Here is a 26,200-nt window from a genome sequence, read left to right on the forward strand (position 1 = left end):
GGTGTAACAGAGCTGTACATGTTCCTTCATTTATTACCTGCTGTAATACGTGCCTCTCTCTTAGTGCCATTAATCTTCTGTGAAGCTCAACCAGCTCATCCAGATAAGCCTATGGTATGAGATAATCAATCAATGAAAAGCAGAAATGTCTAAGATTGATCAGTCACGCTTTTATGAAATATTGCACATCTGACAATATTTTAGTGTCAAAGAAACGTTTTAAAAAAATGTAAATACTTTAAGGCAGTGGTTCCCAAACTTTTTGCCCCCTTGACATAAAACATAAAATTTGAATTAAACTAAATGTTTAAAATTTGCAAATGTAGTTCTGTTGGTTAGTGGCCCTTTATTTCTGAGGTTTAATTACACAGAATTCATTATAAATGAATGTATTTTATTAAATGTCATAAAACTGAGGCCCCTCTGGTACAATCTCTGTGCCCTCAGTTTGAGAACCACTGCTTTAAAGGATTAGTCCATTTTCTTAAACAAAAAATCCAGATAATTTACTCACCACCATGTCATCCAAAAATTAATGTCTTTCTTTGTTCAGTCGAGAAGAAATTATGTTTTTTTTTTGGAAAGCATTGCATTCAAATTTTTCTCATTTGAATGGACTTTAATAGAGCCCAACACTTAACAATTTTTTTCAACGTTGTTTCAAAGGACTATAAACGATCCCAAATGAGGCATAAGGGCCTTATCTAGCGAAACGATTGTCATTTTTGACAAGAAAAATAAAAAATATGCACTTTTTAACCACAACTTCTCGTCTAGGTCCGGTCGTGATGCACCAGCGTGACCTCACGCAATACGTCATCACGGCAAGAGGTCACAGAGGACGAACGCGAAACTACGCCCCAGTGTTTACAAGTGTTGAAAAAGAGGACCGTTCCGACGTTGTTATATGTGGAATGATACTAATTAATGTCTTTGTGTCAGTTAATTGTTTAAAATGGTCCGCAAATGTGCATTTCATATATGTAACACGTGACCTTTCTACGTCACTACGCATTTACGTTAGGTCACGCCGGCGCATCACAGGATCGGACCCAGACGAGAAGTTGTGGTTCAAAAGTGCATATTTTTTTTTCAATTGTTTTGCTAGATAAGACCCTTATGCCTCGTTTGGGATCGTTTATAGTCCTTTGAAACTCCGTTGAAGAAAACTGTCAAGTGTTGAGCTAAGTATCAAATGTTGGGCTCTATTAAAGTTCATTAAAATGAGAAAAATGCTGCAATGTTTTCCTCAAAAAACATAATTTTGTCTCGACTGAACAAAGAAAGACATCAACATTTTGGATGACATGGTGGTGAGTAAATTTTCTGGATTTTTCTTTTAAGAAAATGGACTAATCCTTTAAGGGGCAGTTTCCCAGACAAGGTTTATCCTAGTCCCAGATTAAAATAAATTTTTAAGCTGCCTTCATTTCAAAACACTTTGTACTGACATATCTTAACAAATATCAGTGCCATTGTTTTGTTAAAATTAAATTTAAACCTTGTCTGTAAAAAAATGCAATTACATTTATTTTTAATTCTTCAAATATTAACACTTTTCAAGATGTGTGCCTGTGAAAACACAGCTGAAGTCGTTTATTGTGATTTACTGTTTTCTATATGAAATCATTCTATATAATGACCTTGATATCTTTATTATTGAAATGTGAAATCCATGACTGAAGTAACACATTGATGCTTTAAAATCGCCTAATCCCAGAGAACACATATACTGATTTAAAAATGTATTTGGATATTATTAATGCTGTTTATCTTTAAATTATCCTTCTTTCACCAAAGATCTTACAGATAAGCATAAAATAAAATAAAAAATCAGCTTACCTTGTCACAATCAATGTTTTTATTTTTGTCCACCTTCTTCATAGGACTCTTTACTTCAAGTAACTGCAAAATTGAATTTTCAATTTTTTCAACTTTAGTATCCTTTAGTAACCCTGGTCTATATACATACAGTATTTTAAACTAAAAAATATAACAAAAAACATGCCAAAAATATACAAAATATAACAAAAAACAGCAACAATCAACAGTGCACATCACTCAAGAAATTGTGTAGTAATTTTTAATTATATTGTGTGGGTTTTTTTTAGCTCAAGATTTGTAAAGAACAGAGAAATCACAACTACAGCAATCTAATGATTGAGATTAAGGCCATTTCATCTCACCTGGTTATTGGTCTTCATTAGGTTTGTGGGTTCATTATGGGGGAGTGGTGAAGAGGCGGAGCTATTTTCACTGTCACTGCCATCACTTAAACTCACCCTGTGTCACAGATTTAGATGGTACAAATACCAAAAACACCTTTTAATCTACATGGCACGGTACATTATGCAGGCATTTGGTTTACATAATACACCTTATCACAATTTATCACAGCCACGTTTTCATTGATGTTCACCTGCGATGACGATGTGTCATTTGCGTGTGCAATGGTCGCTCCACGTCCGAGTCCAAATCATTATCATCGTCCTCTTCAGATTCATCTTCGTTTTCATCCGAGTGCAAATCTGGGATTACCGTCCGTAAAGGACCCAACACTACATATGAATAAGAAAGAGAAATGTCCATAAAGCATGAATGATTTAGATGATGTACATTAAAGAATTACTCGATTTCTTAAAAAAAATCCAGATAATTTACTCACCACCATGTCATCCAAAAGTTGATGTCTTTCTTTGTTCAGTTGAGAAGAAATTTTCAGTTTTTAAACATTCCATAATTTTTCTAAATTAACAGTCTCAACAGTTTACAGTTTCAAAGCAGTTTAAAATTGCAGATTCAACGCAGTTTCAAAGGGCTCTAAATGATCCCAAACGAGGCATAAGGGTATTATCTAGCAAAACGATTGTCATTTTTGTCAAGAAAAATAAAAAATATGTACTTTTAAACCACAACTTCCCCCCTTGCACTAGCCGAGAAACGCCCCAGTGTGGAGAAAGAGGACCGCTCCGACGTTGTTGTATGTGGAATGATACAAATTAATGTCTTTGTGTCAAGTTTATTGTTTAAAATAATCCGCAAATTTTACATATGTAACGTGTGACCTTTAGACGTGCTTGCGCAATTACGTGAGGTTGCACTGTTGCGTCGCACAACAAGTTGAGAAGTTGTGGTTTAAAAGTGCATTTTTTTTTCTTGCCAAAAATGACAACCATTTTGCTAGATAAGACCCTTTTGCCTTGTTTGGGATCGTTTAGAGCCCTTTAAAACTGCATTGAAACTGCAATTTTAAACTGCATTTTAACTGTAAGCTGTCGGGTCCAATAAAGTCTATTAAATTGAGAAAACCCCTGGAATGTTTTCCTCAAAAACTTAATTTCTTCTCGACTTAACAAAGAAAGACATCAACATTTTAGATGACATGAGGGTAAGTAAATTATCGGGATTTTTTTAAGAAAGTGGAGTAATCCTTTAAGGGTGTTTTCAGACCTGTAGATCGATTGTTTTGTTGAAAAAAAAAAACGTTGCAATTTTATCTTGGTGCGGTTCGCATTTACAAGGCAATATTTCCAAAAGGACCAGACTTTGTTAAAGGATTAGTCCATTTTCTTAAAAAAATCCAGATAATTTACTCACCACCATGTCATCCAAAATGTTGATGTCTTTCTTTGTTCAGTGAAGAAGAAATTATGTTTTTTGAGGAAAACATTCCAGGATTTTTCTCATTTTAATGGACTTTAATGGACCCCAACACTAAACAGTTTTAATGCAGTTTAAAATTGCAGTTACAATGGAGTTTCAAAGGACTCTTAATGATCCCAAACGAGGCATAAGGATCTTATCTAGCGAAACGATTGGCATTTCTGACAAAAAAGCACTTTTAAACCACAACTTCTTGTCTATCTCTGGTCCTGTGATGCACCAAGGCGACCACACGTAAGTGCGTAATGCCGTGGAAAGGTCACGTGTTACATATATGAAACGCACATTTGCGGACCATTTTAAATAATAAACTGATACAAAGACATTAATTAGTATCATTCGACATACAACAATGTCAGAACGGTCCTCTTTCTCCACACTTGTAAACACTGGGGCGTATGTCATCCGTGACCTCTTGACGTGATGATTTATTGCGTGAGGTCGCGCTGGCGCATCGCGGGACCTGAGATGGACGGGGGGTTGTGATTTAGAAGTGCATATTTTTGTTTTTCTTGTCAAAAATGGCAATCGTTTTGCTAGATAAGTTCCTTATGTAGAGTCCTTTGAAACTCCGTTGAAACTGCAATTTTAAACTGCATTAAAACTGTTTCGTGTGTTGGGGTCCACTAAAGTCCATCAAAATGAGAAAAATCCTGGAATGTCTTCCCCAAAAAACACAATTTCCTCCCGACTGAACAAAGAAAGACATCAACAGTCTGGATAACATGGGGGTGAGTAAATTATTGCAATTTTTATTACATTAAGGGTGTTTTCAGACCTGTAGATCGATTGCTTTGTTGAAAAAAACAGGGGTTACAATGTTGCAATTTAATCTTGGTGCGGTTTGCATTTACAAGGCAATATTTCCAAACGGACAAGACTTTGTAATAAATAGTAAACTATCCTTTAATTGGTCTGAGCGGAATTTCGGAAAATAAGCAGACGCACTTCAACTTGGATAAGAAGACAGCACCTTTGCAGGATAAATGTGTGAATTCTTGATAAATGAGGTTGTATTACTTCATTATTTTAGCAGGAAGCAAAAAGAACAATTAGAAGTCAATTTAAAGGGAACAGGTGCACTTTTGTTTTGAAATGGCATTGACGTGCTCACCAGAATTCGTCACCAAAGAGCTATCAGGTATGTTCATTCATTGTTAACAACGCAATAAGATGGCCTGTTCATTGGTCCGTTGGGTCAGATTGCTTTCACATTTATAGCGAACCGCTACAAAGTTTGTTGTTTCGGTGCGGATCCGAGCGCGATTGCAGTGTTCACATATGCCTAAACGAACCGAACCAAGGAAGGAAACGCACCAGGTTCCAAAATAAAGGCTCAGGTCTGAAAACACCCTAAATCCAGACTTTGAAATAATGGTTTGCAGAACAATATACAAAACATGCAGCTTAAAATGCTTTAAGTTGTTAATGAAAAATTTGACCGCAGAATGTAGCGATTGACCAATCAAAATCAAGTATTGTAAAGTGCTCTGTAATTAATGTAAATATTGAATGTCTTGAAGCTGCGTTTCCATTACCCTTTAAATTGCACAAATTGACATTGACGTGTTTCCATTGGCCGTATTTTCAACTTGCAATTTTGCACACCCATATATTGCAAAAAAGTTTTTATGCTCGCATAAGGGGGTTTTCAGGCAATTCGGAAAAAGTGTATTTCACAAAACTGCAATGGAAACGGTTTATTCACATTTCCAGGTCAACTGATTCAAGTAAATCACATAATTATTATTGGAAAATGATGCGGTATGTACTAAAACCTCCTAGAAACGCCTCAATACATGTCTGCTCTCAAGTGTAATGTTTGGATAACACTCCTATATCTCTTTTGATTTAAAATAATGTACTATTACCTCCAAGAAACACCTATACATTGCTGCTCATTGCTGGCATTAATATTTGGATAATACTCTTCCGTCTCCTTCGGTTAAAAATAATGCATAGTGTGGTGGATGTGATATTAGTAAACCTACCAACATCAGTCGAGGTAATGACTTATTACAAGAGGAAAAAACTATGATTCAGTCACATATCATCGATTAATGGAAACGCCATCATTTTGCAACATTTAAAAAAATAACGCTGAATTTTGCCGCAAATCTGCAATGGAAACGCAGCTAATTTCAGTCTTTTCTAGTTGGTTCTCTAACACACCAGCATGGTCCAGATTTTCAGCAATTCAGCCTTAAGCAACAGGACGCAGGCACTGCTGAAAAAATTACCTTGCCGCTTACGTCCGGAGCTATTACTGGAACTGGAGCTGGCCGGGCTGGGCTGGTCCGACTACGGAAGAAGGAAAGGATATTATTTGTCTGCAGTTTGGGTGCTCAAAGCCAGAGATGATGAAGAAAATCCACATTTTTAACTAATTCTACCACCTGGTATCCTCTGTTTGCCAATCACGTGACATTTGCAACATCCCCCCAAAAATTGCAAGGCTTTGCACATTATTGTTTTTGCTTGCAGGACACAAAATTGGGTTTGCAGGCTTATAATTTTGAATCCATCTGTGCAACTTATAGTAATTGACTAGCTCTGTCATATGTGAAAGCGCTGTGGCTTATATCTAAAGCAGTGTGGTCACAACACTTTTTAGCACATTGTAATACTGAATCTGAAAATGAACCAGATGTAGTTTCTTACGAGGCCATTCCCATGATCTTCTACTCGACTCTAAAGGCTTTAATGGATTTTAGTATCATTTCCCTACTGTAAATCAATGGGTTCTGCCTTCGGCCCACCTTAGTCTGATTTATGATCACACACACCGCTCTTTGGAGCAATGTTTACAATAAGCTTTTCTACTCACACATGTCTCTTTACCTTGACGATCCATCTGAACAATTTTACTACAATAGAGACAAATCAAAAACACAAACAGCAACATTTGTCAAGGGGTGATGACCTTATCTACACCAAAAATGCTAACAGAACGCAAGCCGCAAATTAAAACCGAAGTGAAGGGAGTCTGGCGTTTATTCAGTTAGCAAGTTCATCACTCTGAGGTTAAACAAGATTTAGTGGAGATTTCTTTGAACTGTCGTGTCTGTAGATTATTTGAGGATACCAAAATTTACGATACACCTTTGAACTCCCAGGGCAATATCTCACTAGAGACCGAACAATGGGGCTGTGATTGATTGTATCCTATGGTGGTAAAAGAGGAGACATGCGTCTTTTAAAAGCAACTAGGATCCCTTTACAAACAACGTACCCAAGACACACTTTGAACAAGACGAGACATCAAATTTTAGACTGAAAGAACATAATATAGCAGTTCAAAGGTATAACATGCAATGGCAATCGCATCCCAATTTTGCAACAATGCAACTCATTTTCAGATAAAACCGAAGAGACGTTATAACAAAAAAAAACACATTTATACATTATCCTGCACTGTAATGCGCAAAAATGTTTAGTAAGCAAGTAAACAGGGACAATTTAGCTTTATTCTATGCAGTATAGACATTCTCTTTTGCAGGTACTCAAAAATACAAAAGGAGTACATTATTCATATATCATTAAGTGTGCCTGCTGGTATAAAAACCGCTCCAAAGAGGGCTGCCTGTGAACCCAGCACTCTAAAGAAACAATGATCCTTTAAAATTTTCATTCAGTTTAACATAAATGTGAACAGTAAGTAGAGCAAATTGGAATGATTAACCACAATCTACAAAATTTCCCCATCTTATGGGAGTATAATAATAATCAGGCTTATTGTGCCAAATGGGACCAGAGAAAAAAAAAGAGGGGAAGAAAGCAAGGTAAGCTTTGTTACAACAGACTTAGTGACTCTCCGTTTCAAGGTTTAAAGTTTCAGTACATTAATGTCCCCTATATGCTCTGCTTAACCCTTTTGTTCATTTTCTGTTTGCGCTGTATCTTGCAGTGCGTTTTATGAGCTTTCAGAAATCGTATGAGGTTGGGAAACATTTTGTTCAGAAATGCACAGAACGTTTAAAAAGGAAGCAAGTTAAATGCTCAACTATTAACCCAATTTCTCTTGGAGGGGAGCCTGAGAGGAAATCTAAAAAAGCTATTAAAGTTAATCTGAATTAATTTGTTTACATTCTTCTCTGATGAGCACTTGTTGAAACTAAATTCGGTCTCTTGAACAAAATGTCCAATGGGAGTTCATTCAGCACTTCAACAATTGGGTGTGGGATAAGCCTGGAGAGGGGAAAGAATGGGAAAGAAAGGTTTTCAGTAGTGATGCACTGAATTTAAAAAATCTGGGCCGAAATAGATAGGCTATCCGGTAGACCTATTTAAATCATTATTTAATTATTGAAATCATTTTTGAAAGAAATTGGATAAAAATGAAACAAAGCTAAATATTCTTTATTCAGTTATATGTAACAAAATAATATGTAACAGCTTTTATTCTAAATAATGTAGTTAACTCTAGAAAATGATTATATGCATAACAATAGTAAAGTAATGCAGCAACTCAGCATGGTTAATACTAGGAGTGTAAAAATACATCGATATGGATTAATACATTGATTACATTTCTAACCATACGATGCAACACATAAAATATCTACATCAGGGATTGTTGTTACTATTGCACATTTTGGCACAAAGTGTCTTTGAAACGGTTGCTATCATAAGCTTGATTTTATGTGACTTTATCTCTCATCAATTATTTTTCTTTATTTAAAAAAGTGTTTTATGTTAGTTTGTTGTTGTAAATGTTCCAATTGGGACAGAGATTGTGCCATTTTCAAAGAGTTTAATAACATGTTCATGTTATATATTTTGATTGCATTTTTAAGTTATAAAAATGTAACCGCTTAACCAGGCACATAATAGAAAATATCGATAAATTAATCGAATCGCATCGAACCATAAGGTGTTGAGCACACCAAAACTTTTAAACGCAGCTGAAAATGCTTGGACAATGCCGAATGCTAGCTGTTGCTTCAGCTGAGCCCTTTGGTAGCTGTGATACTTTAACTGTGAGCCGGTTGGTTGCTGTGGTAATGTCCCGCCCCTCCTCCACTGTGATTGGACAGCCATGTGAGAACTGACATTTGACGAGCGGAGCTTTTCACCCAAAGTTGAATATTTTTCGCGTAAACGTCAACAGTCACAGATTTTACTGACAGAGAAGACGGCGATGACTTGACGAAAGGTTAGCATTAGTGTTTACCACACACACACCCGTTCTCTCCATCTCTAGGATGCGGTATATGCCTGGGCACGTGTTTTGTAGTAACTTCGTATTTCTGAATTTGCACCCAATTGTCTGCGCTATACGCGACAATAAAACTCGCATTTAAATAAAAAAGGGCTCATAACAAGACATTGATGAGAAGAGCAACAGCAGTAAGACTTCAATGTAAATGTATGGTGATTTATAGACCAGCTGTAAATATACACGTACATTTCGTAATTTCCTGTTATTTTTTCTTTCAAATATAAAAGTGCTTAAGCATTTACTTGCATTCTAGGCAAAAAAAACAAGTCAGTGGCAAGTCAGTTCCTGAATAACACAACACAAACTTTAAAAAGTCAAATTCACTTCTCAGAGGCACGGAACTGTTCCTGAAACTGACGTTCTCCCCAATCTGAAATTAAACACAGTTGTTTCGAGTTTTTCTCGTCTGTGTCATGTTGATAATAAGTCAGATTAGAAATCTCAGTAAAACATTCAGAAGTGGGAGGGGTAACTCGATTGCGCAGCAGGTCACCTCTCTCGTCGTCATGTGCACGTTACCTTGCTTCCTAATATCAACATGACACAGACGAGAAAAACTCTAAATATTACAGACGTCCTGTGGTAAAATTACATTACGGCATCTACAACCCTAAAACTAATCCCATCCGAATAGGGTTATAGTCTACTCATTTTATGTCTGACAACAGAACTGATAATATGTAAATAATAGCAATCAGTTGTGTTAAAATGCAATATAACATGACAGATCAAAGAGTAGAAGTGAAACATATTTCAGGTGCCAACACTCGATCAAACACAAACATGGGATGAAGTCACATATATGCTTATTAGCGTAACGTCATCACCGCCACAAGTCTCTCAAAATCCTGTGGGAAACACTGCCACCAGTTTCTGTTTTTTTTTTTGAAAACGCCGCACCTCTATCGGAAACGACTGAAAACATACGCCGGCTGCCCACGTAAAAGTTTTTGTGTGCATGCCCCCTTAAACTTGAAGCCTACTTGATTACCATTTTGTTGGGGCAATTTGGGACGGTGGAGCTTGGAACCCTTCCCTACCCCCAAAGTAGGAAATGGCAGAAAATGTTTGAGAAACACTGCTCTAGTGACTCATTGGATAACATGTCTATTCAGATAAAATGGCCAGAGAGAATTAAATGACCAACATCGCAACAAGTCTTAAACAAGACAACAGACTTTTTGTCTCCCTGTCAATCTCTTTAGTTTTTAGTTTAAGTTTTTTGGTAGCTTTCTGTATTGCTTTAGGGAATTTGGGAAATTTATATTTTTTAAGTTTCTAAATACCACGTTTGAATGCAAAACTACAAGGCTTTCAAGTTCAGGTAATACTTTCAAATCAATTTAGTGTCATATTCACAAACAAATTAATTTGATAATATCAGTGAATTAAACCAGTCTAGTGATGCGGCACCATAAAATGTAAAAACAATCTTGTTTCAAAATCTAAACGACACCTCAAAGCAGCTCAAAACATGAAAGTCCTCGAGTGTTTCAGCCACGTTCACCCTATTTTTGGGACAAGACCTCATCGTAATACCCTATAATATCGTCATGGGCCATTGAATTATAAGAAAATACTGCACATCCAAGATGGTAATGCGGCACGATGCGAAGCAGAGACACCTTGGGTGTGCATTATTTTGAAATAATTCAAAAGGACTGGAGTCAATTATTCCGCTTATACCACGGTTACCACAAACTTTGCTCTGTGCCTACTTTTAAGACATTTGAAAAGTTAGGTGTGCGGTTATCGAAAGTAATGTATACCCATGGAACATTTCTCAACCAATCAGAATACAGCATTCAACAGACCCGTGGTATAAAAATAAGTAATTATGCAATACTGTAAGGAATAAACAGTGATAGAGAAATATCCCTATTCATATAGGATTGTATTAAAGGAATAGTCTACTCATTTTCAATATTAAAATATGTTATTACCTTAACTAAGAATTGTTGATACATCCCTCTATCATCTGTGTGCACGTAAGCGCTGGAGCGCGTTGCGACGCTTCGATAGCATTTAGCTTAGCCCCATTAATTCAATGGTACCATTTAGAGATAAAGTTAGAAGTGACCAAACACATCAACGTTTTTCCTATTTAAGACGAGTAGTTATACGAGCAAGTTTGGTGGTACAAAATAAAACGTAGCGCTTTTCTGGGTGGATTTGGGGAGGAGCTATGTTTTATGGCGTGGTGGCACTTTTGGGAGTACTTCGACTCGCCTGAAAAGTCCGCTCCCCTTCTCCCTCTCATAATGGGAGAGGGAGGGTGTTACTGCGCCGAGTCGAGGTGCTCCCAAAAGTGCTATTACACCATAAAATATAGTTCCTCTTTTGAGTCCGCTCGGAAAAGCGCTGCGTTTTGTTTTGTACCACCAAACTTGCTCGTATAACTACTCGTCTTAAATAGGAAAAACGTTGATGTGTTTGGTCACTTCTAACTTTATCTCTAAATGGTAGCATTGAATGAATGGGGCTAAGCTAAATGCTATCGAAGCGTCGCAGCGCGCTCCAGCGCTTACGGGCACGCACACAGATGATAGAGGGATGTATCAACAATTCTTAGTTAAGGTAATAACATATTTTAATATTGAAAATGAGTAGACTATTCCTTTAACACAGCCCTAGTCTTTGCTTAATATCATCTAGACTCTATTGTACACTTACTACGCAATAACTGGTCAATCTGAAATAGCAGAATCTGTCCAATCCGTTCACAACAGTGTCTTTCTTAGCTTTAGTTATGACATATGCGCTTTGCGTTGTGCCGCATTACCACCTTGGGTGTGCATTATTTTTTAAAAATTCAACAGCTCGTCGTCAATTATTCCTCATGTAGTATTTATTTTCGAACCATATAAAAACTACATAAAAAAATACCATGACTATAATTAATGCAGAGTTATACAGACAGTTTCAGCAGTAACAACATAAACAAGCGGCTGTCGCGGTCCGCACGTAACTTCCGGTAAACGCCGCTAAGAATAAATAACAACAAAGTTCTTTAAACGTAGTTTATTTATATAACAAGCAAAAAAGCCAACACATACATAGATTACCTAGGAAACCAAAACATTTGTTGTTTTCGACGAGGCATTTGTTCAAGAGATCAGTTTAGCTAGTCAGACCATTAAAAAAAATGAAACCGGAAGTAAGGTTCGGTTCCAGACGTGTATCACATGCGTCCGATGAAATCGTCTATATGAAGTTAAAATAAATGCCTTAATGCATTTTAAATAACTGCTCGATCCTTATGCAAGATAAAGTGCTCTATACTGTTTACGATCACCATATTTACATGTGGTTATTAAAGTTATTATAGGGTGTTTATGTATAGGGCTTACAGGTGTTTTGCTCCATCTGAAAAACATCATATATTAACAAACACATTAGGTTACCAGTGTCCACAGAAGTATTAATTATTTTTTTTTTTTTTTAAAAAACACCTTTTGTGCTCATACATAAAAAAAAATTGTAAGCATCTGTGGCATTTTGGTGGTAATTTCCCCCCAAGCCATGGTTCATTTTTACCCGACTCAAGCCCACATCCCTCCAAACACCTACTCACAGTTGACATTCTCACTTGGTCCAAAACCTACAGAAATATTAAGACAAACTAATGGCTAAATATGAGGGCGCGCTATAAAACTGTTACGGCTCACTTGCTTGCCTGAGATGACAGTGGTGCTCGTGAGTTACTGGCAGAAGGCCGGTGCTAAAAATCTCCCGCAAAGCGAGTTGACAATAGGAGCTGCCAAAAGTCCAGCAAGCAGGGTGGTAAAGACACTTAACTTCGACCCCTCACGGAGCCCGTGGCAAAGCAGGAGTTGTTTCTTTGAAGTTCCTTTTCCTTCATTTTTGCTGTTTTTCTCTCTTTTCTTCAGTTGGAATTTTATTGCCTGTTTGTCTGTCTGGAAGTCTAGCTGACATCAAACGCATGGTCAGGGCCCTCTGCTGTAAATCAAGCCGCCTTTCTCTAACGGCAACACCCCCCACCTCAAACTAGACGCTTGTAAATGCTCATGCGAAGAAGCCCCACAACCCTTCGACAATAAAACCGATGTCATCGCTCATTGGGAGAGCCAGGCAGATCTTTAAAGATGAAGATCATCTGGAGTGTTTGGACTTAAACCCCTGACAACATGAAGTGGGAACGAAGAACACAGTGAGTGAGTGAGAGAGATTTGCTGTCACAAACTTGAGTAATGACAGAGCTGCTGCTTTGCAGTAAAATGCTGCATTACTTTTTTTGAGCTAATGAAAAGCAATTTCCATCATCGTGAACACGGTCTGCAGTTTGTGGTGAAAAAAGACAATTTGGGTTCTAAACACAAAAACTACTAAACAAGAAATTGTTAAATTGCTACCGTACTGTTAATCGACACACAACAGCGCATTGTATCATTTATATTCCACAAAATACGCAGACTTGCATCATGATTGCTTGCCATCTAACACGTCTATGAATTACGATCATACAATGATCACTCAAGCCCCTCTCTTTTGCACCGATTATCTGCCGAAAATAAATATGTCAACGTCATGTCACACCAAGATGCCTTGACTCATAATTCTCACCACTGAAGTCTATATTTATGGCAAACGCTGTGCAATAATCACAAAACGAAACGACCCTCTTCACGCTAGCTTCACGAGTTTAGCAGAGGCAAACACACAAGCAGGTGGTCACTTCCACCACCACACAGCTGGTCTGTAGCTTTATGACCATCACCTCTGCTGCGGTGCCATAAATCTGGCAATGGATGTCAAACTGGCAACTGCCCTCCTTTAGGGCCTATTGTCCAATCCCTTCAAGCTAGCGAAGCTCTTATGGTGGACGTCATAAACAGATTTTAGGATTGGGTTACACCCACCCCCAACAATCTTTTACTGTGTGCATGTTAGAACTGCTAGAAGGCAACATAAGCTTCAGATTTGGCCGATGACTACGGCGCTTAACACCAGATAAAATTAACCACAGGTTAAAGGAAGTTAAGTATACTTTAGAAAAATCTGACACCGAAGGGAAGAAAGGATTGCTGTGTGTAGCACAGATGCGAGTTCAAACGCCTAAAAAGAAAAGCAATAAAAAAAAAACTACAAATGTCTTTTCGGATACCAAGAGATTTGGAATTTGCTAAATTGCACACACACAAAAAAAGTATATAAGATCCATAAATCAAGCTACAGTATCATACTTTAAATAAGATGCTATGGGCTCGTAGTTGTAAGAAAAATTAAGTAAAATCTCCACATCTCCTAAAATGTCCACTAACATACCATAAAATACCTATAGTTTACTATAGGAGACATTGTCTCAAGGTTTTTGAGTAGAAAAACATGGAACCCATGTTACTTAGAATATAAAAACTATAGCATCAACCTATGGTATCATCTACAGGCAAATACTAGGGATGCACCGATAGGATTTTTTGGGGCCGATACTGATACCGATTTAAACAGACAACTTCTGGCTGATACCGATGCTGATACCGATATTAAACACTTGTATACAATTACTATACAGTTGGTCTATTAGCTAGTTTATTTCTGCATCAAATTATTTTTACTGAACATGGATTGGATCTAATTAACATTCAACTGACCAACATAATAAGAGAGGCACAAATTAAGCTAAAACAAATATAATAAGACAGCATGACAACCTTCAAAGGTGGTTTTAGCTATTCAGCATTTATTTTATTAACAACATTAACAAATTTTTGTCATATAATGGATTTCTTTATGCAGTTAATTAATAAACAATCGGTATCGGCCTTTCTCGTGCTATTGCCAATATGCCGATGGTTTCAAATTCATCAAATATCAGCGGCCGATACATCGGTGCATCACTAGCAAATACCAATGTAATCCAACCATGTTTCCTATCAAGCTGTACACTTTAAAGATTGTGCTTGCATCTTGTTGTTTCAATCAAGCATTTTTTAAAGGTGCCAAAGAATGCATTGATACAATATGTTAAATTGTTCTCTTATATCTACATTGAAGGTATGTGACTTTATTAACTGCAAAAATTACACAGAGACGGTTTTACATGCAGTCCTTTACAACCCTAGGATTTGTCCCCATAATTAAATGGTCTATTTTTGCCTTATTTGAAAGGGTCATGAATAATAATGTTGAGCTCTGCTCTGATTGGCTATTTCTCAGAGCAGTTCATTTCAATAGCTCTTTGTGTGTGTGTGTAAACAGACCTTATGTTTAATCCTGTATCAGACAAAGATACAGATTTGGAGGAATAATCAATTATTCTAAGATTGGAAATGGACGTTTCTGAGTGGTAAGTTTGTGTTTTTTAGTAAGGACCTGCGAAGCATAACTGTAACGTCAATAGAGGGTATGTATTGACGTCACTTTTCCACGTGACCACGCCGGACCTCACCCCGTCGAGTGGCAAACGTTCAACAAAATGGCTGGTTTTTATAGCTGCTGCTGCGAAAATGCCAGTAAAACATTATCTATTACCAGCTTAAATATAATTTAGTTAGACTTGATAGCAGAGGTGGACAATACTTGGTTACATTAGTTACATTTTACAAGCATCTGTGCTTTATAAGGGTGTTTGAATTGGGAAAAAAATTACTTCACTACATTATAAAGCATAGAACCATACTGTGTATTCTTTAATATTGCATATAAAAATTTATTTAATACATAATTACATTAAAATTGTGTACTTTTACTTGAGTAAAAGTATCTTAATGTACTTAAATATTAAATGTAAAACAAAAACTTGTATTTATGAAATGGAGTAAAAATTATGATAGTATGCTTTGTAATGTATGTTTTCCAAAGAAAAACACGGATAAAATACATAAACTTGACAAAATACTAGAAAGTAACCTCTGCTTGATATTGACCCTAGCAACTTGTCAACCCACTTGTGGTCTGTGGACGTTAGCATGAACAATCTATTTACTTCTCCTTTCTGTGTTTTTTGGCAGTCTGTAAACGATAGCTCCAAATTCTTGTTAATCTGTTAGTATAGTCCAGCGGTTCCCAAACTTTTTTTCCTGCGCACCCCCTTCTATGTCCCGACCGGGTTGGCGCACCCCCAAACCCCACTTCAAAAAAAAAAAAAAAGACTCGCCATAAAGACACATGTTTAATCATGTGCAAATAACCAGGGGCCGGTTGCACCAGCCGGACGTAAAGAAGTTGGGTGTAAGTCCTACGTCGGGCTTAGCTACGTCTGACATTGTGAAAAATATTTACGCCTGTTGCACCATCTGAAACTACGACTAGACGCAGCTACGCTCAGCGTAGATGATGCGCGCCCCCGTGTATGCGTTTAATATTTAGACGCCATTCGAGTTTACTATGGTAAGAAACGTACACTTACTGCCGCCAGCTAATAGATGACATATGAGAGCTTTCCTCATGTTTACCAGTGCGCTCTCCCTCTGCGTGCGTCACGTGCAGACCCATCAAACACATTCACAAAAGCTTACAGTTCGCACAAAAAGTGTATAATAGTTTGCAGATTCATTATAACAGCTCAAGTTTCAAACAAAATTAAATGAAAGCTTTTAATAAGTTCTCTACAGTGTCTTTGTAAGTATTTATGTATTTTATTAGAAAAATTAATTGCCGGTCTCTCTACCATGCATGAAAGCACATTGCTCGCGTGTGCCTGTGCATTAGACGCACCCATGTCTCGTCCCATTTGATTATTTCTATTTTTGCCATAGAAAAAAGTCTCTCTCTCTTGGTCCCTCTCCTCCTTCGTGACTAACAACTTTATCATAAGACGTCCCACTTGACAGTTTTCCTGATTTCAGCCAGTTAAGCATATTTATAATATGGAATGAATGAAACGAGTTGACGCGCATATAGCGGCTGCATTGCATAACAGAAGAGCAGTGCGTAGAAAAAGACAGCAGCTGTCTTCTACGTTTCTATCAAAAACTAAAAGTATAGTTTTTTTATTTAAAATAAAAGCGATTACAAAGGAAATGTTTACTGTTCATGTTTTTTATTCATTTATTGTATGGAAAAATCCCACTTAAAGAACCAGACCGCCATTAGACTTTTCCACTCGCGCACCCCCCGGTGGCAGCTCGCGTACCCCTGGGGGTGCGCGTACCACACTTTGGGAATCCCTGGTATAGTCTATTGCACAACCATTTCCCCCACGTATCCACTGATTTCACACTGTACTCAAATTCTGTCACTCTGTATTTTGCCACTCAGTGGGAGTAACCACAGGCACTTTCGCCGAAGGTGACGTCACGTGCATACCCTCTATAGTAGAACTTCAGCCTAAACGCTAGCATATAGCATTAACTAGACTATAGAGCTAACATACCAGTCACAACTTTATTTTTAGCATCGTAAAAACATTGTAATTAATTTTATGTGTAGTTTAATGTTGGGGCATACATCTCAACTAACGTCACAGTTGGTGTTATGTTGCGATTGGCCTCTTTTCCAGCGATTGCAGCTGTTGCATGCACAAGGTTTATATTAGGAGGAAACAACAGTGTTTGAGGCTCATGATATGTCATTACCATGTACAAAACTCTTATTATTCATCTATGCCTACTAGATAAATACACTTTTACATTCTACCTTTAAAGTGACATACAGTATAAAGTTTAAATGAAAACACACCAAATATGACCAATCCAGTTCAATATTTTGTAAATTTTAACCATCATCCACTAATGCTTGTTACGGTAAAGGTAAAAAGTCCTCTGCTGCCAGAGACTCTGTTAACACTAACATTTACACGATGTGTTCATGTCTTCAGAGCAGAACCATCAGGCCTTGCAGACCTGTTGACCCACAGAATGGAGCACCTGGTATTCGTCACTTGTCATAAACACTAAAGTTTCTTTCCTTCTTTCTTTTTTTTAAGAGGGGGATTAAAAGGAAACCCTTAGCTATTCATGGTGTCCTTTACCCCATTTTCCTCGGGTGTCATAAAACCATAAATCTCATTCAGCACTCGCCTTCTAGCTAATAAAACAACCCCCTACTTTCGGAGCTCCTCTACTGGAGGTAAATGAACCTTGCCCCTATTGACTTAAATATAAATCTATATAAACCATACTATATTTCAGGGCTGCGTAAGCCATGAAGTGGTGGGCATATGCAGTCTAATGTTGGGTGACTAGACAATCCACAATACCATAAAAATTGCATCGGTACCAAAACAGTTTTGAAGAAAACCTTAACAACCTAAATAAGCAGTCTTTGACCGCATACCAGATTTCCTGTCCTTCAGGTCTAGCAATGGATGGGACTGATTTCCTGCACCCAATCCAGACAAATGGGGCCTCGGCTCCTGGACACCCACCAGGTTTATTGGGTCCCCTCTTACACCAGACATCCATTATCACAAACCTCTCAGAGCCTGTCTCAACCTCTTTGTTTGATGTTTACAGAGAACCCCATGTCCAAAGAAAAGTCTCCACTAATGGCCAACTAAGAAATATACAGAAGGACCTCATTTACCAATGACTTTACTCTGTATTCCATAATCCTTTCCCATAATTTCTTTAGGAGACTGGTCAGTAAAATAGAGGGTAAATGCGCCCTAAACAATCATTATGAAGTCCTTATGCATTTCCATAAAGGTAATGTTATTTGATTAGGTAAGCTTCTGGTGTGCTGATTATTAACTAGCTACAGTACGCATTAATGGTATATCCAGCAACTTATCTTTAGCAAACTTCCAAACAGAAGAAATATGATTACAAGTTTACTTACGTCTGATCTGGTAAACATATTGTCATCCATGTCAGAGTCATTTGGGTTCAACACATCCTGGAAAGGAGGTAACGCTGAGGATTTTCTCTTCTCTGAAAGTTCGCTATGTTGTAACTTATTATGACGGATCTGCGACTTGTCTTTCAAAACCTTTTTATCCGAATGGTGGTGCTGGAGCAAATTAGCTTGCGATTTTTGAGAGCTCTCCGATAAACTGCTTTTCCGTTTTTTGGTAACGTGGCCATCGCCGTCCAAGATCGGACGCCGCTTACTATGTCCCAAGTTTGAGAAGTTAACCTCCGATGATCGCTGATCCTTCGACGTGGCTTTGGGCTCCTTGAATCCCATTTGTGGAATGGCGCGATCTTCCTGAAGTGGTTGATTCTCTTTGGGTTTTTTGGAATCTTTAGAGGGTTTTCCAGAGTCCTTACTGAAATCTCTGAAGGCACTTTTAGACTCCTTAGAGTCTTTGGAAGGCTTGTCCTTATGTTCCTTGGACGGTTTATGGAGCTTTAGGGAGCTGCTGCTAATATTGTTGGCTGTAGTAAGAGCACTGCTGCTTTTGGACCCATCCTATAAAGAAAGGAGCACAATATAAATCAAATTGCAATGTACCTTTGGATCTTGGATTATATTACAAAAAGTAGTTTTTACATTGTGCCCCAGGGTAGTAATAATGTATACCGTATTTTCCGGACTATAAGTCGCTCCGGAGTATAAGTCGCATCAGTCAAAACGGTCCCGAAGTCATTCCGCATCACTGAATCCATTGAATTACATAAATACAGGAGCAGCATTAAGCGCACTCTCACGGCTGTAGATGGTAATGGTTTCTCTTGGTTCATATAAAATAATTTTGAACGGATTGCTTCTGTGGTGTAGACGCACATGTGGTTGAATGCGTTCAAGCAGCCACAAAAGACCACCTACCCTCCACCTATTGATCTAATGTATGACGTATCAAACACAATGTTTTACAACTATTCGGATTCTAGCGCAAACACAAGTGTACAGCACCATCTTCAGGCTTTCATTGATAAACCTAAAGCAGCTGCTCTCCGTCCCTTACATTTGTTTCAATTTTCAAGCGTTTGAAAGTTGTGCAAGCTTATTTCATCAATTGCTCTGAAATATCAGAGAAAGCTCTTACATACATATGTACAAAACTCTGTAAAGCATTTTTATCTAACACAAGCAGCGGACTCAGACCTAATATTAGTTTGCATCATTTTAAACCCGTCATTTTAAATAATTTTAAAGGGGCCATGGCACAAGACATTTTTAAGATGTCAAATAAATATTTGGTGTTCCCAGAGCACATGTGTGAAGTTTCAGCTTTAAAATACCATATAAATAATTTATAATAGCATGTTAAAATTTCCCACTTTGTAGGTGTGTGCAAAAATGTGCCGTTTTGGGTGTGTCCTTTAAAATGCAAATGAGCTGATGAAATTCAAACACTGCTGATCACCATGATGGTGGTTTGTTGCAATTAAAACTTAATTGTGGTTTCTCTGCACTAAATTGCAGTGCTCTGGTTGGATAGTGCAGATTAAGGGGTGGTGTTATTATAATAAGAGCTCCTTATGACATCATAAGGAGAGCCAAATTTCAACTACCTATTTTTTCATGTGCTTGTAGAGAATCTTTTTCACATTTTCTAGATTGATAGAAGCACTGGAGACCCAATCAAAGCACTTAAACATGGAAAAAGTCAGATTTTCATGCCATGGCCCCTTTAAATCAGGTCAAAAGGAGTTGAAAGTGGACAAAAAGACATAAACGTGTCTCTCTTGTGATCGGATCGCCCAAAACGCATTTTAATAGCAGGTATAAACAACCCCTTAGATCTCAGTGTCTCCTTGAATTCAAATGGATGAATTAAATAATTAACAAAACATTTCCATAAACAGTTTTCAAAAATGATCTAGAAGTGTCTTCCACTGTAGGACTGCACAAAAACACGCAGGTAGTAATGACAGATGTTATCGGTATCCAATCTCCAGGTCAAGCTAACTGGCCCCTGTCAATAGCTTATTGATGCTGTAAAGCCATCGAGCAGTCTAGACACACAGTGTGTTACAACCTGACCAGACAACATTTTACAGCAGCTTTAAATCTTAGTGTTTTGTAATAAAAGCAGATGAAGTGTTTATTATATTTCTCAAAAAGAAAATGCAAATTCTTTTTCATGCAAACATTTTTGTTTTTTATCCAAATACAATCACTGTAACACAACCATAAACTAGTATTACAACAACCTAACACTTTTATTTGTTTCAGTAAACACACTAAAAGCAGGTTAGGGTGATTTCACAGGCAACAAAACTATAAAATGAGGATTTAAAAAACCTGTGCTGCATAAATAAGTTTAATGAGATTTATAGCTTATTTAATATAAACATGTTATATTTTTGCAGCAAACAAAGGGAAATAAACTTTAATGGTCAATAATTAAATTGAGGTACCATGATGATGATGTTGTTCACTACATCATAGTGTATTACTGCAAAAATATCCTGCAAATTGTCAAAGCCACTTTAAATTTGCATTTGAAGAGCTGTGTCAAAGAGTATTTACGAATGATGTTTAATCAGTCAACCTTGAACCTCAAATATCTCAACAGTAACATCAAATTAAGAGGAGTAAGGGGAAAGATAAAACTCTGTTTTTTGGTTTGCTAAAGCGACTGCATTTACAATTATGCATTTGACGGACACTTTTATCTAAAGCGACTTACAATGCATTACAAGGTATACTTTTTTTATCAGTATGTGTGATCCCATGACCTTTTGCGCTGTTAACGCAATGCTTTACCACTGAACTATACAAGAGCAAACCTTGTAGTTATGCAGGGGACGCTAACTGCGAACGACCCGTCAGTCATCAATCACACGAGGACGTGTTTAGATGTGGAACTGTTTCCATGTGTACCGCAATCTCATACAATACCAGCCATTTAGCTAAGCGATGATACACAAGAGACTAGAAATAAATCTAAATTGAAGAAACATGGCAGCTAATAGTTACGCACAATTTACAAGCGTAATGTGATCTAACACATGCTAGGATAAGCTAGAGTAATACAAGCATTAACTTGTTTCTTTAAAAGTAAAATGTATTTCAAATTGACTCAAATGGACATTGTAAATGTGGTAAACCAAGATAAGGACCTTATATGGTATCGAAACGGGACACCCAGTTTGCGTCACTGGAATGCTAGCATGAGGTTTCGTAGCAAACAAAAATTGATTGACTTAAGCCAACGCTTCTGTTGAAAATCCTTGGAGTAAATGCCTCTAACATCTTTTAACTTGTCAAATATGCAGGATTACTGGGAATTTAAATCCTAATGCAAAACATGGTCATGCAGGTTTCTTAAAAGTAAGGCTCGGAAAGGTGTGATCCACTCTCACCTTTGACCCTGGAAAGGACTTGCTCTTTTTCACATCAGAGAAGGTCAATGTTAATGAGCTGCTGGCTAACGTGGGCAGCTTCAGATGCTGTCCGAACAGGGAAGTGGAGCCCTCCTGCATTACCATTACCTATGAGGTGATGAAAACACTGATGACCAAATAAAATGAACTTCAGGTTTAGTGCTCTGTAGGTGGAAACTGCAGGATTATTTTAAGTTTTCAAAAAAAAATCATTTATTAAAAATCATCACTCTTGCTATATACAACTGTGGAAAAAGAGACCACTCCAGTTTTGCCTTTTTCTAGATTTCTACATGTATTTCGACCATTTCTGTCCACTGTCTTTTGAATTCCAATAAAAGCAAACATCATGAGCAACATAAAGTCACCCAACAGCAATGTAAGACTGAGTGGATACAAAGACACATTAAAGATGTGATTAAAAATCAGGGTTATACCATAAAATTTATACTTGTAAAATTTTAGAAATGTAAAAACATTAGCATTTTATTATTGAGAAATTAATTTGAACTTGTTTTCTCTGCAGTATTCAAGATCAGAAAACACTATACCTGTTTTGTTATAATAAAATGCAAATAAAAACATTATTTTTATTAGGAATTTGGCAGAAACGCATACCTATAAATAGTAAATTTAGATAAACTGAAAATAATCTTTAAGTGGTCTCTTAACATTTCCATGGCTGTAGCGACCCTGGACCACAAAACCAGTCATAAGGGTCATTCTTTTAAATTGAGATTTATACATATGAACGCTGAATAAATAAGCTTTCCATTGATGTATGCATATAAATATTTGGAAAAATCTGGAATCTAAGGGTGAAAAAAAATCTAAATATTGAGAAAATTGCCTTTAAAGTTGTCCAAATAAAATCCTTAGAAACAGCATCCATTCACAAAAATAAAGTTTTGATAGTTTTATGGTAGGAACATAACCTTATGTTAACATAATAATATCCATAAAAGAAAAAATTATAATTATGACCCATACAATGTATTTTTGGCCATTGCTACAAATATATCTGTGTGACTTATGACTGGTTTTGTGATCCAGGGTCACACATGTAATACATATGTGTTAATATACAGTGTTTCCCATACATTGATTTATCTGTGGCGCACCGCCTCCCTCCCTCCCTCTCTCGTTGCGTGCAGCGCCTCAACAGTGCCCGCCCCCGGCCCCTCCCCTCTCTCATGTTGCGTGCAGCGCAGCGCTCTCACATTACAGTGAAAAGTATTTTAACTCCGCGTTCCTCTGTGTACTTTCTCTTTTTCGCGTAAACAGTCACAGATGTTACTGACAGAGAAGCCAGCTGATCGTGTTTATCGTGACTTAACGAAAGGTTATCAGTAGTATTTCCCACACATACCAGTTCTGGTGTGAGTCTGTCTGCAAGCTCTCTCCCTACCCATGATGCTGTATTGCCATGCACGTGTTCTGTTGTCGTAACTCTGTGTAACAGCAACCGTGTATTCTCTCATATTTCTAAATTTGCACCAAATTGTCTGCGCTATACGCAATATACAAGAAAACTACAACTCGTATTTAAAATAAAAAGCACTCATAACGCAACAACACTGATGAGAAGAGCAACATCAGTACAGCCTCAATGTAAATGTATGGTGATTTTGTCAGACGACGTCGTGTTTTAGCAGCAGTTAAAGAAAGAGCTGATTGGATTAAACAAAGAGTTACTGGGTTGTGTTTAGTCACTATTTTATAGACAACAAAACAGATAATATGTAAAAACAGTATTTAGTTGTGTTAAAATGCAATATAATGTGACACATCAAATAGTAAAACACGACACAATGACGTCACATATATGTTAATCGGCGTGTGATGTCATCACCGCCACAGTCTCTCAAAATCCAGTGGGAAACACTAATATACGTATGTTTATATGTATATACACAAGCATTTTTCAACAAAACATTGAATATCTTCTATATAAATTGATTATTTTCTATGAAGTTTGCTTTTACCTTCGAGTCTTCTGAAGTTCTTTTGTTAGGATCCCGTTGCTGTAAAAAAGGACATCCATTACAGTTTGAGTACAGTAAAAATGCACGCACACGCGCGCGCACACAACACATTTTGGTAAAAGGCACTTTGCTTACTCTTGGCCTGACGTAATGACAGAATGCCTTTCAACGGCCAAAACAATCAGGTAAATTGAAAAGGACCTCTCTCAGTTTCCACGTAGCTAAATTGATATTGCTCTAGCTAACAGTTTTCTCTTAATTAAAACAACTTCCCGCACAACTCCCCTCTTTGCCAATAAACTTTTTCGATTCCACCCTCATCTGTAAGCCAGTCAAGCACCAAAGGAAACGGTGTCATAACCTCATCCATAAAACATTACAATTACTGGAATTAGAGAATAAATGAAATCTATAAAGCTGGCCCTCACATTAAGAATCAGGGTCCCAGTCAACGCCTGATCCACTCGGACACTCGTTTACTCACTGGTGAAACTTTAACATGCGTATAAGATCAACGAAACATAAATACAAGTCATAAAAATGTGCATTCCTCTGGCACGGAGTCATGGTCAATCCTAGTTTTGTGTGGTGGGTGATAGATGGCCAGGTTAGGATTAGCCCAATCAAATCCAGTAAAGTTACTTATTGTCTTAGTTGATGGGAAAAGTAATTCCATTAGGACCGACTGCCTGACAAATGCTTTCCTCTCCTGAGATTTGTTTGTGGGGGACTTACACAGACAAGCAGGTTAAGGTTACATCACACCATTCTCACCTGTCAATTAAACCCACAAGGGGCTAACTAGTCCTTGTTTCTACATTAAGCTTTGAGATCACTTAAACAATCTGTAAAATGATGAGACTAATTGGCAAAAACATACGTTTTAAATCATCTTCAACTCTTTGTTCTCACAAAGAAGTACGCATTTAAAACTAATAATGAAGGTCGCGTGACTCCAACGTGACCAATTACAACGTCCCCCTTACTGTTCCCTGGGGTAAGCCATGCCCATCCTCAGCCTACACGTACCCCTCCGGCCTTGAGCAGCTTCCTGCGGAAATCTTCAGTAGGGTTGTTGAAAGTGAGCTTTTCACAACGCAGGTGATTGACAGGTGGGTGGCCCTCCAAGTGCAGAAACAAATCGTAGTCAAATCGCACTTTTTTTGGTTCTTCCTGGTGAAAAGTGATAGAAATGATATTTAGCCAATGCACAAAATACACTTTTTAAATCTGTTTCTTTTATTACATTAAATTACGGTTTTAAAAAAACAGACATCCAGGACCAAGTACCTTATTTCTAAAGTAAACTTCAATTGGCAAGATAAAGCCAGCGTATCCAGACTCTTCTACTTTGTATGGTGGGTCCTTACACACTGAGAGAGATAAAGAAAGAAAGAAAAAAAAGAGAAATTTTAGCAACCATTTGTTTGTATAAGAGTGGAAACCTTTTTAAAGCACATACAGTATAATGAATGTAACCTTTAAATGCAAATAAAACTATATAGCAAACCTTGCTATCCATTGTACAGTATATCCATTAAAATGTGTTTCTAAAAAAGGTTCATGCCTCTCAAGGGAACTTATTAGCATTCAGACTTGCAGATCAAAAGGGACATATTTTCTAAATAAATCATACATTTATAGGTTTTCATTGGCAAATCCTTTGCGCAGCATTAAAACACACACATATACATAAATAAATAAATAAAATAAATAATCGACACGCACGCACACAAAACATGAAAATAGCAAGAAATATAGTATAACCTATCCTATACCTATAAAAAACATAATAAAATTCTAATATAAGTTTACATAACATTTGCCAAATAACCTTAAGCGCTAAAAGCAATATCGCCTACATCTCCTGTACAAAAGTAAGACATTTGAGTTTAGAGAGTATCTAGATCTAGAGGTTATGATAGACGAAACATTTGCCTGCCAAAACATTTAATCTTCTTATTGAAAACATCCGTTCAGACATTATTTTTGTTTAGCAGTTATGCCTGTTTGCCCCTCTTTCTTACACGCGCAAAGATGGTACAAGACAAAACATCAGGCTTGGTCCCAATTAAGACATTTCAGGATAAACACCTAGTGGTTTAGGTCAGGTGATTCCACAAGGGACCACTTGTTTGTCTCGCTGTCCAAAT

The 26,200-nt window shown here is 37.3% G+C and overlaps 2 protein-coding genes across 2 annotated transcripts in view; one reads left to right on the top strand and one right to left on the bottom strand.

The window, feature by feature from the left end:
• The window catches only part of focad (focadhesin), a 205,073-nt gene that overhangs the window by 72,357 nt on the left and 106,516 nt on the right, over positions 1-26,200 (top strand). The window lies entirely within an intron of this gene.
• mllt3 (MLLT3 super elongation complex subunit) overlaps positions 1-26,200 on the bottom strand; it is a 66,833-nt gene that overhangs the window by 6,572 nt on the left and 34,061 nt on the right. The window contains exons 3-12 of the mRNA XM_055196722.2: positions 25,338-25,420; positions 25,077-25,220; positions 24,048-24,086; positions 22,042-22,170; positions 18,626-19,198; positions 5,904-5,964; positions 2,420-2,558; positions 2,187-2,283; positions 1,843-1,905; positions 38-109 (exon numbers count right to left, since the gene is read on the bottom strand). Of these exons, the coding sequence (XP_055052697.2) occupies positions 38-109; positions 1,843-1,905; positions 2,187-2,283; positions 2,420-2,558; positions 5,904-5,964; positions 18,626-19,198; positions 22,042-22,170; positions 24,048-24,086; positions 25,077-25,220; positions 25,338-25,420 (1,400 nt within the window). The remainder of the gene's footprint in view (positions 1-37; positions 110-1,842; positions 1,906-2,186; positions 2,284-2,419; positions 2,559-5,903; positions 5,965-18,625; positions 19,199-22,041; positions 22,171-24,047; positions 24,087-25,076; positions 25,221-25,337; positions 25,421-26,200) is intronic.

This window comes from Misgurnus anguillicaudatus, chromosome 21 (assembly GCF_027580225.2).
Source record: "Misgurnus anguillicaudatus chromosome 21, ASM2758022v2, whole genome shotgun sequence".
Lineage (NCBI taxonomy): Eukaryota > Metazoa > Chordata > Actinopteri > Cypriniformes > Cobitidae > Misgurnus > Misgurnus anguillicaudatus.